The sequence below is a fragment of the Mustelus asterias genome, chromosome 4, assembly GCF_964213995.1.
Source record: "Mustelus asterias chromosome 4, sMusAst1.hap1.1, whole genome shotgun sequence".
In the NCBI taxonomy this organism is placed as follows: Eukaryota; Metazoa; Chordata; class Chondrichthyes; order Carcharhiniformes; family Triakidae; genus Mustelus; species Mustelus asterias.
Window position 1 is genome coordinate 140,879,153 of NC_135804.1, and position 14,103 is coordinate 140,893,255.

The 14,103-nt window shown below is 42.2% G+C and overlaps 1 protein-coding gene and 1 pseudogene across 1 annotated transcript in view; both read left to right on the forward strand.

Moving 5' to 3' along the window:
* atp1b4 (ATPase Na+/K+ transporting subunit beta 4) overlaps positions 1-14,103 on the forward strand; it is a 52,653-nt gene that overhangs the window by 16,124 nt on the left and 22,426 nt on the right. The window contains exon 4 of the mRNA XM_078211843.1: positions 12,961-13,129. Coding sequence (XP_078067969.1) covers positions 12,961-13,129 — 169 coding nt within the window. The remainder of the gene's footprint in view (positions 1-12,960; positions 13,130-14,103) is intronic.
* Positions 1,058-1,263, forward strand: LOC144493233 (U2 spliceosomal RNA; annotated as a pseudogene).

Below are 14,103 nucleotides of genomic sequence, written 5' to 3' on the forward strand. Positions count from 1 at the left end.
AGCAGTGCTAATCACTGTGCCACTATCCCTTGACACTTTGTACGTCAAGAATGTGAGGAAGAACTTTTTTATGCAGCGAGTGAGAATAGCCTGGAATTCATGCCCACGAGGGTGGTGGAAGTGGAAATAATCAACTATTCCGAAAGAAATGTGGGTGGGTACTTGAAAGGCTTCCATTGGTGGCTATGCATTCAGTTAAGTGGGCTGTAAACTCTGGAATTCCCTCATTATATCTCACCACCTTACTTCCCTCTTTTAAGACACCCCTTAAAGCCTACTTCTTTGACCAAGCTTTTGGTCTTCTGTCCTAATATCTCAATGTGGTTCAATGTCATATTTTGTTTTATAATGTTCCTTTAGATGTTTTATTACATTGCAGGCCCGGTACAAATGCAGGTTGCAGTTGTTGAAGTCTTCTTCAACAATCCTATAGGATTTTATAATTGCATAGAATTCGCAATATTTTATAATTGTATAGGATTTTCAATATCTGTATCTTCAATTACTCCATAATCATTAATTTTATGTAAATGCTCTGACCCAAGGAAATATATATGTAAATCATAGAAATCATAGAAACCCTACAGTGCAGAAGGAGGCCATTCGGCCCATCGAGTCTGCACCGACCACAATCCCACCCAGGCCCTACCCCCACATAAATATGAAAAGTATAATACTATTATACGGTTACTTTAAAAAAAGGCAATTGTAAGTACGGGGAGAGACAGTGATAGCAATGCGGCTGGACTAGTAACCCAGGGGCCCACCTAATGCTCTGCAGACATGGGTTTAATCCCACCAGGGAGCCGGTGGAATTTAAATGTAATTAATACATCTGGAATTATAAAGCTAATCTTAGTAATAGTGACCATAAAACTGCCATTGATTGTCATTAATAACCCATCTGGTTCACTAATGTCCTTTAGGGAAGGAAATCTGCTATCCTTACCCGGTCTGGCCTACATGTGACCCCAGACCCACAGCAATGTGGTTGACTCTCAACTGCCCTCTCAAATGGCTGAGCGAGCCACTCAGTTGAAGGGCAATTAGGGATGCCATCGCTTCTCGGTCTTTTGGCTAAGATCAAGTGTAGTATGGTCGGCAGCCCATGGTCGGCCGCACTTGGTTGAGGTCATTAGGTTACACTGAAGCTTCATATGTTTCATATGAAGCAATTTTTTAAAGCGGCATCTTGGCCTTTTGGCTAAGATGCAAATGAGCTCAAGTCTTGGAGGAGGAACCTCCCCCTTCTCCAATCAGTTTGGCTCATGTAGATCAGGCCCAGGACAGGGTGGTTTGGTCGCTCGCCCTGTCTTGTCAGCCTGGATCTGAAATGTCTCAACTTGTTGAGACTCTGAATTGGATTTGATTTGATTGAATTGGAAAAGTATTAAAAAAAAATTAGGGATGGACAACAAATGCTGGCCTTGTCTGCGGCACCCACATAGAGTCATACAGTGCGGAAAAGACCCTTTGGCCCATTGAGTCTGCACTGACAATATCTACCACTGAAGGCACGCTGATCCCATTTTCCTGCACTTGTCCCATATTCTTGAATATTATGATATTTCAAATGCTCATCCAAATATTTTTTTAAAGATGTAAGGTTTCCAGCCTCAACTACCTTCCCAGGCAGTGCCTTCTAGATTCCCACAACTCTCTGAACGAAAAAGCTTTTCTCACAACCCCTCTGAATCTCCTGCCCCTTACCCTAAAACCTCTGAGCCAAGGAGAAGAGTTGCCCCCGACTTCACATCCTGTGGAAGAAAAAGAAACAACAGCTGCATGGAAACGTATATTGGCAGCACTAACTGGATTCAAAAATCAAGCTCTAGAGGGCTTCCATCTTTATAGAACAAAACCTGAGCCATTGCAGTCAGGAGAGGGGATTTTATTTTTTTGTTTGTTTTTACTTTCATCTAAGAACTGGAAAGATAAATCTTGATTCCAAACACAGAACAAGTTTGAAAGCGTCCAATATTACCTCAATAGAGTGGAAACTTGTTTAATTCAAAGAAAACACTCCTTATTTTGGTTGAATAGTGAATAGTTGGAGAGTGCTGTCCTGTGAACACTCCGGTTCGATTTAATATGGAAGTCTTTCATGAGGATGTGTGAAAACACCACCTATAGGTGGTGTGGATTTACTGCGGGAGGTGCACTGAAAACGTCGCACTAACTTGCAGCAGAGCAGAAGGAAGCACAGCAGGACATAGCTTGTCTAATTGTCACTCCTGAATGCGCTCAATTCAGTTATTATTCCATGCTGAGAAAGTCGGTAGAATTTAATTTGAACGATATTTTACTGCGACTATGTGCTGCAGAACAGTAAAGTATCACAGAGAGAATCTCTGTCCGAAGATGTTAAAGGGCCAGCCTGTGGTAGACAGAGTCTATGATCACTGATCGATACCTCCTCACAATCAGAAATTACATCCTATGCTAATTCCTTTTTACAGTTCACTAAATTAAGAATGTGAGCATTGAGAAACTAATGAATTGATTCCAGAAGGAGCCAAACGAGAATTGCGATGAAATAATGTCCAACTCAAACTCAAAACACAATGGTCGGAATTCTCCAGCCGTTCACGCTTCATCACCGCTGCCAGTGAGAATGGAGAATTTGGTGCTCAGCCAAATCTCCGTAAACCTCAGCGGGACCGGAGAATTTGGCCCAATGTCCAACATCAGGTGCGATTCTGCGATTGGACAGCACTTGCTAAACAATCCTGATTGTGCTAAGAATTACACTGCACCTGCATACCCACTTTCTAAGACTCATGCACAAGGACACCCAGATCCCTCTGCACAGATGCCTTTTGAATCTGTTTCCCATTTAAATAGAATGTGCCCTTTTGTAATAAGTCTTCGGAGGCAGAAGTCCCTTCACCAAAGTCCCTTTATTTACAATTCCAACAGCAGTACACAGAGTGCTGTCAGTCAGCAGTCTACCTTCAGGAGTGCCAGAGGAACTGACACTCCCGGTTAAATATAAGGAAGAGACTCCCTGATTGGCCCATCAATTGACTCCTTAATCAGGGAGTTCATATTCCAGTAGGCCAACCTCAATGACCTGATTGAAGTCATTACATCTTTTATGTTTCTGGCCAAAATGGATAACCTCACATTTATCCACACTAAACTCCATCTGCCAGTTTCTGGTCCATTCCCCTAGCCTGTCAATATCCATTTGTAAACTTTTTATCTCTTCATCACAGTTTGCTTTCCCACTTATTTTCATGTCGTCAACAAATTTCGCTATGTTACACTCTGTCCTTGCTTGTAGATCATTGATATAGGTTGTAAATAGTTGTGATCCGAGAACTGAACCCTGCGGGATCTCACTAGCTACAGATCCCCAACTGGAGAAGGATCCATTTATCCCAACCCTCTGCTTTCTATCAGTCAGTGAATCCTCAACCCAAGCCACTACTCTACCCCACACCACTTGGGATCTAACTTTCTGGATCAGTCTCTAGTGTGGCACTTTATCAAATGCCTTCTGGAAGCCCAGATAGATCACATCCACCGGATCCCTGTTATCTACCTTGCTGATTACATCCTCAAAGAACTCTAGCAGGTTTAAGAACATAAGAACATAAGAACTAGGAGCAGGAATAGGCCACCTGGCCCCTCAAGCCTTCTCTGCCATTCAATAAGATCATGGCTGATCTTTTGTCAAACAAGACTTGCCCTTCACAAAACTGTGCCGATACTGGTGAATTGAGCATTGCTTTTCCAGATGCTCAGTCACCTCCTCCTTAATGATTGACTCCAGCAACTTTCCCACCACAGAGGGCAAGCTGACTGCTCTATAGTTTCCCACTTTTTGCCTCTCTCCTTTCTTTAATAAGGGCGTGACATCAGCACGTTTCCAGTCCACTGGTACCTTTCCAGAATAAGAAGTTTAACAACACCAGGTTAAAGTCCAACAGGTTTATTTGGTAGCAAAAGCCACACAAGCTTTCGGAGCTGCAAGCCCCTTCTTCAGGTCACTCACCTGAAGAAGGGGCTTGCAGCTCCGAAAGCTTGTGTGGCTTTTGCTACCAAATAAACCTGTTGGACTTTAACCTGGTGTTGTTAAACTTCTTACTGTGTTTACCCCAGTCCAACGCTGGCATCTCCACATCATGACCTTTCCAGAATCCAGGGAATTTTGGAATATCATAACTAATACATCCACTCACTCTGCTGTCACCTCCTTTATTGCCCTAGGGTGTCGGCCATCAGGTCCTGGGCACTTACCTACTTTTAAACCCTTCAGTTTACTGAGTACCTTCTCCCTAGTTATAGTAATTCCACTGTATTAACTGCAGTTTTTGGGACAGAATTTGTATCTTCTACTGTGAAGACAGAGACAATGTATTGGTTTGGTGCCTCTGCCATCTCCGAGTTTCCCATTATTACCCCACCATTTCCATCCTCTAAAGGGCCAACATTTACTTTCACTATCCTCTTCCTCTTTATCTACTCATAGAAACTTTTGGTGTCGTGTTTATTTTTTCAGCTAGTTTCCTTTCATAGTCCATTTTAGCTTTTTTGATATTGTATTTAGTCACCTTTTGTTGGCGTCTAAAGTTCTCCCAATCCTCCACTGCCACTAACTTTTGCAGTATTATATGCCCTCGGTTTTGCCCTTATGTTATCCTTGATTTCCTTATTGAGCCATGGATGACATTTCACCCTTTTGCAATTCCTCGTCCTCTCAGGAATGTACCTTCATTGAGATGTCTTTAATACCTCCCTAAACAACTGCCACTGTTCTTCTACCATCCTCCACTTTAATACTCTTGCCCAGTCTACTTGGGTCAACTCTTTCCTTGGGCTTGCATAATTATCCTTGTCCAATGCTAAAAATCAAGTATGTGGTTCTGCCCTCTCACTTCCAATCTGAATTTGAAATTCTATCATGCTGTGATCACTCCTTCCAAGTGGATCCTTAACTACAAGGCCATTAATCAATCCTTTCTCATTAGATAATACCAGATATAAAGTAGCCAGTTCTCTGGTTGGCTCCATAACATGCTGCTCTAAGAAACAGTGCCTCATACACTCTATGAGCCCTTCCTCAAGGCTTGCCAAGTTGGTTAATCCAATCAATATGCACGTTGAAGTCACCCATAATTACCATTGTGCTCTCTTCACAAGGCCTTCTCATCTCCTGATTTATACTGTGCCCTACTTCTAAAGTACTGTTTTTCCTTTATAAGTGGGTATGATTTCCATTGACTTCAATTTCAATAGGGCTCCTTGATGCCAAACTCAGTCAAATGCTCCTTGATGTCAAGGGCTGACACTTTCACCTCACCTCATAAATTCAGCTCTTTTGTCCATGTTTGAACCAAGTCTGTAATGAGGCCAGGAGCTGAGTAGCCCTGGCAGAAGCTAAACTGAGCATCGATGAGCTGGTTACTGTTGTGTAAGTGCCTCTATAAGACCATAAGACGATAAGACATAGGAGCAGAATTAGGCCACTCAGCCCATCGAGTCTGCCCCGCCAGTCAAACATGGCTGATATTTTTCTCATCCCCATTCTCCTGCCTTTTTCCCATAACCCTGATCCCCTTATTAATCAAGAACCTATCTATCTCTGTCTTAAAGACACTCAATGACCTGGCCTCTGCAGCTTTCTGTGGCAAAGAGTTTCACAGATTCACCACTCTCTGGCTGAATCTCTGTGATCTCTAGATCACACAGATGATGTCACCTTCCCTCACTCTGCTGGTGATCTAAAGTTGACTAAACCCAAAGTTTTTTAAGGACAGATGATTCTTAAATGATCTGACTCTAAGATTGATACCCAAGGAGTGATCTGTTTATTTCAGAGAATTCCTCTCTATTGGTTATTTCAAGGAAAATCTCTGCCATTAGATTCACATTTGCCTGCATTTCTGCTATTGATATTCTTTACATATTAATGGCGTGGAGTCATTGCTCATCAGAGCAAATACTCCCACCTTTCAACCTTGGTGAAAACGTAGCTGTAATGAATCACAGTGAGATGGTGAAATCATCATCTTGATAGGAATGTTGTATTGATTTTAACCTAAGAATATACTCATAGACAGTCTGGGTTGATAATATCTCCCAACCCATGCAGTGATTTAAACCTGGCCTTTTCTAAACCCTGCACAGAAGGTGAGGCTGGGATGAAATGACAAATGTAAATTATCGCTATAGCGATGAATGGATCACTTGCAAATCATGATCAGCCTCCTTTATGCCACAACATTTTGTTTCCCTAACTTCTCTATATTTGGCTCATTTTCATAAACATACACTCACACATTTGTTCCTTTCCTGCCATTTACGGGAAGTCGGGAGATATAGTGGTATTGTCACTGGATTAATGTTCCAGAGACCCAGGATAATGCTCTGGGGTCCGAGGTTTGTATCCCACCACAGCAGCTGGTGATATTTGAATTCAATAAAAAAAATCTGGAATTAAAAAATCTGATGATGACCATGAAACCACTGTTGATTTATACAAAAACCCATCTAGTTCACTAATGCACTTTAGGGAAGAAAATCATGTGACTCCAGACCCACAGCAATGTGGTTGACTCTTAAAATGCCCTCTGAACAAGGGCAATTAGGGATGGGCAATAAACGCTGGCCTAGTCAGCGATACCCATATCTCATGAACGAATTAAATAAATTGAGCATTTTTTGCATCCCTTTAAAGCACTTTTGTCTCTCTTTTCACTTGGCATTGGGATAGACCTTGAATTTGTGTGGCATTGTCAAAGGGATGCTAATGAGTGGCAGCCCATCTGTTTAACACCTCTCAAGGTTTTTATTTCCATTAAAGTCAGTCAAATCAGCTGGATGAAACCTGAGCAGCTAGTTTGATATTGCCCATGTTACACTATCACTCAAAATTAACATAATCTCCCAGGCAACAATTTGGGACAGTCTGAGGATGTGATAAGTCTCCTAATAAATGAAAGTTCTTCCTCTTTATTTATTTAACCTGGTTTCAGGCTTGGGTCTCAAAGGTGAAAGAATAATTTCTCAGCACGCTAAGCTACCCATCATTCTAACTAGGAGCAGAAGTAGGCATATTCAGCCCTTTGAGCCTGCTCCGCCATTCAATCAGATCACGGCTGATCTCTCCCTGGTCTCAAATCCACCTCCACACCTGTTCCCCATACCCCTTTTTTGATTATAAATATATTCATTCTTGAAACCATTCAATGATTCAGACTCCACTGTGCTGTGGGGCAGTGAGTTCCACAAATTCACCACTCCCTGCGAGTAGTTCCTTCTCATCTCAGTTTTAAATCTACCGCTTCTCAACCTATACCTGTGACAGTCACCCATGGCTGGAATCGAACACTGGTCCCTGGTGCTGTGAGGCAACAGTGCTAACCACTGTGCCACCGTGCCACCCATAGCACCTTCTTTCTCCCCCAATTCAACATGTAACTGGAAGCAAGAATACTTTGGTGGAGTGGGGAGGTGGGGAGGGTGGAAGAAGAATCTATAGTGGCTTTGCAATGGAAATAATTTCAGATCCAAGAAATGCTGTAACATTTTGTTTTGCCTTAGGACAATGGAAAATGATAACCGCTTCCCCTTTTCCTGGCAAATTGTTCACTCATTTTTAATTCTTGCAATAGAAAGAAGGACTCAAATGGGCCTCATATACCAATAGCAAAAAATGAAAATGAATACCCATGAACTGCAGAGAATGCCCCCGCAGCCCCTCCCCCACTCCCCCCACATCCACACTCAGAAATATCAGTCGGTAGAGCAGAATTCAAATTTGACCAGAATAGTAATCGATTTTCCATTTTATTGCAAATTAATTATTCACAATTAGCCATAAAATGAATGCGCAATCCTTCTAAAAACGATCAGAGTTGGCCGCAAAACCTTGCATTTGTAGATTTTGTAGTGGACATCAGCAATTAAGTTATTCTGGGATATTTGATAACAAAAACAGGTTGAAAGTTGGTTGACACGCTGCGTTAGAAATTGGGGAGTATTTTTATTTTAAGTCTAATTTTATTGTTCGCCTCGAATTATTTTTCGCTGCAGTTTACACAAATAACGTCACCAGAATTTTGTTACCTGCCAGAAAGGACATTCAATTAATCTGGTACATTCCAAGCCTGGGATGGTTTGATTGAACTAATAGTTAAGGTCAGCACAGTGTATTCATTTGGTAGACAGATCACTTCATGTGTCTCCTGATTCTCTTCCTTATGTAGTACTGCAATTAATTTAATGGATGTCCAATACACTGGAAGTTATCTATCATTTTAAATAGGTTATTAAATAGATTTAGAATTGGAGTTTTAATGTGTAATGGAAACTATCATTTAAACTGTGATGGAATATATGTGATCGAATTGACTTTTGAAAAATGATCTTTTTGGTTTTCCTATTAAAATTCACAGGCATTTGTAAACCACTCGATTTGAGAAAATAGATTTTTTTTCACAGCAATAAGTTATAGATAGTTAATCCCGAAAAGAGACATTGAATTCCTCATCTCCTTTCTATGTTTTTCCCAATACAACAGAGTTTGGCTCCAGTATTGATAGGGGCAGGTTTGTTTGTGGGGATGGGGAATGCGACAGAGTTTCAGTCAGGATAGTGAAAAGTCCAGCTTCCCTGCAATGCTGAGAGGTTTGGATTCCACAGTTTGCGACCTTTTATTTCACCAGGCAGACTTGACTTGACTCTCATTGAGTAGGGAGCAGTCCACAGTGCCAGGTAAGGAACTTGCAGTTACTAGTGGGAGTATGAGCAGTGATAATGTAACATCCTAACTATGTTAGGGGTTGTGAGTTTTAAACAAAAAGAAAAGGACGTGGTTTTCACATGTAGATTCAAAGTAACGCACCAACAGGTTTACAGAGTAGAAACTGAACCTAAACAGCAGCTTGTGTAACACCCTAATGACATCACCATGAAATCATGTGACCAGCTCTTAAAGCAATCATACTACGATTTTTTATTCATTCATAGTACATGGGCGTCGCTGGCTGGCCAGCATTTATTGCCCATCCCTAGTTGCCCTTGGAGGGCATTTGAGAGTCAACCACGTTTAATATATAACAGGTGATCTTATTTCCAACTCCAGAAGAACGAGGGAGGTCACATTCCCGACCTGGGGTGGGCATCCGATCTCAACTCAGCGGGTGGGGGTTGGGCTCTGATCCTTAATTGGGGGAGGGAGAAGGTTTGGATGGATGGGGTGCTGATGGGGGAAGAGGTCTAATTCGTGGGAAGGATGTTAGCTTAGGAGGTCAGGAGAAGCACTCTTATCCCTCCTGAATTACAACCTCAAAACTGAACTCGCCTCTCTTTAGCTGCCTGGTTCCCTGGGGTGTGGTAAACTCTCCAGCCTGCGGCAAGGCTGGACCTCTGAATGGCCTGACCAAAAATCCATTTCTGGGTTGGCTGTAGGTTGGTTTGCGGAGATTCCTCTGTCAATGCTGGAGCCACACTTTCTCGTTCAGTCAAACAAACTGTTGCTTTGGGAAAATATAGAATGGAGATGAGGGATGAAGTGTCTCTTTTTGGTTAAACATGTGAAGCAGATCAACTGTGAGGCTCCTAGCCGCATTATTACGCATAATTACCCAACCACCCAGAAGCAGGTTGGCTTCCGCACCGTCAAAACCAGAGATGGGTGGGCTGTAGATTGATTTAATGTTACCTCACTGATCTCAACCCACCCATTTTTGGGGATTGAAGTGATCCCCAGGTGTCTTCATCCATAACCTGATCTTAAAGACTGAATATCACTTTAAAAAACATGGAACTTCTTGCTAAGGGTACTGTATGCATTTTTTAAAGTAAATTAAATAAAGCTACATTCAGAAGCTTTTAAAACAAGCCTATTAGTGTTCCTGCAGCCAAAAGATCTAACTTAATTCTTGGAGCCTCATGGGAGACCTGCCAACCACGCACATTTAGTGGGAATTCCCAATGGAAGTAAAAGTTAAAGTTCATTTATTAGTCACAACTCTGCTTACATTTACACTGCAAACAAAGTTACTGTGAAAATCCCCCAGTTGCCACACGCCGGTGCCTGTTTGGGTACACTGAGGGAGAATTTAGCATGGACAATACACCTAACCAGCACGTCTTTCAGACTGTGGGAGGAAACCGAACCACCCGGAGGAAACCCACGCAGGCACAGGGAGAACGTACAAACTCCACACAGACAGTGACCCAAGCCGGGAATCGAACTCAGGTCCCTGGCGCTGTGAAGCAGAAGTGCTAACCACTGTGCCACCATGCCGCTCACAGTTCATTCCGTTGGCATGGTCAGTTTTATGGGTGGATGAACTTTAGCACAAAAGATTGCAGAAACTCTTTTTACGCTGGATGCAATTTGTACTTAACATTTCACCATCTTCTGCACTCGTTCTGCTAATTTTGGGCAAATTAGACTGAAAAAGCCAAAACAACCATATGGAAACTCCAGGCTGCCAAGGATAACTATCCCCAAAAGTATTTTTAACATGAGTTTCTGGTTGACATATTCCAGTGAGACCTTCCTTGTAATAAGAAACATAGCAATTACCAAACCAAGAATGTCCACAGTCCATCTAGCTCACCTTCTAATATCCAAGTAGTTGCACGACACAATGATAATGGCGTTGTTGACTGAGAATAATTGACTCATTGGTGTATTAGTCAATGTGAAGCACTTTATTTCAGTGATATGTGAATAACACAAAAGCATTCATTACAGGAAATTTGACCTTCCACCACAGTTGATATTGCTGCTGTGTCACACTTTGGTGATGTAATCACCTAAAAAAATGCAGGTTAAATTGGTCCTGGGTAGGAATGCAAAATGAATAATGGTAAATCAGGAGCCCACCCTATATCCGCCCAACTTTCTTTTCATTGACTTCAATAAAGGGAGGAAGATTTTCATTTATAAAGTGCCTTTCACACCCTTAGTGCTCTATAATGAATGAAGTACTCTTCTGATCGTTGTTGTAGTGTAGGAAGCAGGGCTGCCAATTAGCAAACTCACACAAACAGCAATGTGATAATAATGACCAGATACGCTGTTTTAGTGATGTTGGTTAAAAGGTAAGTATTAATCAGGAAACTAGGGAGAACTCCCCAACCCTTCTTCGAAATAGTACCACACGATTATTTATATCCATCCGAGATGACAGATGGGACCTTGGTGAAATATCTCGTCCAAATGATGGCATCTCCAATGGTGCAACACCACCACTCTGCTGGAGTGTCGGTGTGGATTTTGTGCTCAAATCTCTGGTTCAACCCACAAACTTCTGACTCCGAGTCCAGAGTGTTACCAACTGAGCAATGACTGTCAATGGAAAAAAAACATTGTGTTTTGTATTGAACAGCTAACAATTCGCAATCGCTCGACTTTTGCATGACCAGGCAGGACCAATTCATCCCAGGACAGCTGTTGGACTTTAACCTGGTGTTGTTAAACTTCTTACTGTGTTTACTCCAGTCCAACGCCGGCATCTCCACATCATTGTTATTTGTGTCAGAGGGGAGACCACTACCACTTTCAACCTGTTACAACAGGGAAAGATTCATTCACATAGTGGCACTGCTGGCATTAGAACATAAGAACTAGGGCAGGAGTCGGCAATTTAGCCCCTCTCGTCTGCGCCGCTATTTAACACGATCATGACTGATCTCACCTTGGTCTCAGCTCCACTTACCTGTCCATTCACCGTGGCCCTTCAAATCCTTACTAATTCAAAATCTGTCCACCTCTTCCTTAAATTTACTCAGATTTGAACAATGTCATGGGGGCCATGCAGTTAGCAGCCCCTGGTACTGCCTTGCCCCAAGGGAATTGAGTTACGCCTGCACTGTGTGAATTAATTTCTCACCCAACATGTCCTTTGAGTAACCATGAGAAGGGCATTGGGCAAACTGCTAATGTGTAGTGACATTTCTACCCATAGAGGACAATTTTTTACTCTTCAACTTGTTTCCCTTTGAACGCAAACCACACATGGCAAGACATGCAATGAATGATTTGCAAAGAGAATTTTCAGTTCAAAAGTACCATGCACCGCTTTCATATAGGCACTGAGACATTTTAAATAGGAAGCAATGCCTCATTGTTCTTTTTAACCAAAGGTTTGTTGTATGAATATAATCTGTTTTGAACCCATGAAAATATATTATTTGTCTTCACAAAGAAATGTTCTTCAGTTAAGCAGGCAGTCTCTAAAGGGTATGATTTTCAAGTGCTATGTCTTAAAGTTTAAGTTTATTTATTAGTGTCACAAGTAGGCTTATATTAATCATGGAAACCATAGAAACCCTACAGTGCAGAAGGAGGCCATTCGGCCCATCGAGTCTGCACCAATAATAATTCCACCCAGGCCCTATTCCCGCTTAATTACCCTGCTAATCCCTCTACCTATCACATCTCGGGACACTAAGGGTTAATTTAGTATGTCTAATCAACCTAACCCGCACATCTTTGGACTGTGGGAGGAAACCAGAGCACCCAGAGAAACACTGCAATGATGTTACTGTGAAAATCCCCTAGTGGCCACACTCCAGTGCCTGTTCGGGTACACTGAGGGAGAATTTAGCATGGCCAATGCACCTAACCAGCATGTCTTTTGGACTGTGGGAGAAAACCAGAGCACCCGGAGGAAATCCACGCAGACACGGGGAGAACTCCGCACAGACAATGACCCGAACCGGGAATTGAACCCCTGGCACTATGAGGTAGCAGTGCTAACCACTGTGCCACCGTGCTGCCCAGCCTTGTATAACCTCACAGTAATTAGGAAGTTTTCCATGTAGCTGCTGAATGACTGATCAGACAATATCAAAGAATATCCTGGCAGGGAATAATCTGCTGTGGGACATTGCTGGACATCCGGCCTTTTGCAGACTGATACTAAAGCAGCGTTCTACCACTATGAGATGAAACTAAACTTACCATTGGTATCCCGTCTCCCACTGATTCAGGCAAACCTGGCTGGGGAGAAAGGGGACGATAAAGAACAAGTGGCAACAGGCACTGAAGTGAAGGAAAGCAAACACAGCAAATCCTGGGATGAAAAAATGCAAAATTTTAAAGTTTTTCTGTGGAACCCGGAAAAGAGAGAATTCTTGGGAAGAACATCCAGGAGTTGGTGTGAGTAAAACTAACTGTACGTTTGATGCTGGTTTACAGTGGCAGATATTCACAAAAAAGTAAGGCCAGTCAGAAGATAGTCAAATAGTCACTTCATGTATCTCTAAGCAATGGATTTACAGCTGTTTTCTGGTCCATGTCGGGGATTGAATTTTGATTTTGAAGACTATTTTGATTAATAAAAGCGAAAATAAGGGTTAAAGAATGAAAGAAAATGCTAATTATTAGACGAGTGCTAGTGTTACATGATGTCCACACCCAAAATACAATAGAAACTCTGTGCTCAAGCAGCATTCAGTTATGAAAACATTTTACAAATGACACTATACACTAATTAATACAGATTAATTCATACGTCAGTAGTGTATTTTTGTCAAACTATTAGGAGGGGTCATAGTGATAGCCCCTGCAACTGTGCTTGTGTGTGCATATCATGTGTGTTAAAATTCTTTGTGGAGTTCTACAAAAGTAAAGTAAAGTTTATTTATTAGTCACAAGCTTGGCTTAATATTAATACTGCGATGAAGTATTGTGAAAGTATTGTGAAAGTACTGTGAAATTCCCCAGTCACCACACTCTGGCACCTGCTTGGGTCAATGCACTTAACCAGTACGACTTTGAGACTGTGGGAGGAAACCGGAGCACCCGGAGGAAGCCCATGCAGACACGGGGAGAATGTGCAAACTCCACACAGACAGTGACACAAGGCAGGAATTGAACCTGGGTCCCTGGCGCTGTGAGGCAGCAGTGTGCCACTGTGCCACCCATTATAACCATCTCAAAAAAAAAGATTAATTCATAATCTTTATACAATATGAAAGGAGGCCTTGTGGCAGTGACTTGTATCCCCATCTCTGGGCTAGACACTCTGGGTTCAAGTCCCACTTCAGGACTTGATGGTGCATTCATAACATTGTCAAATGGATTGATTTTCAGCCTATAAATCCTTCCAATATGCCTGATGGCAGGCGGTA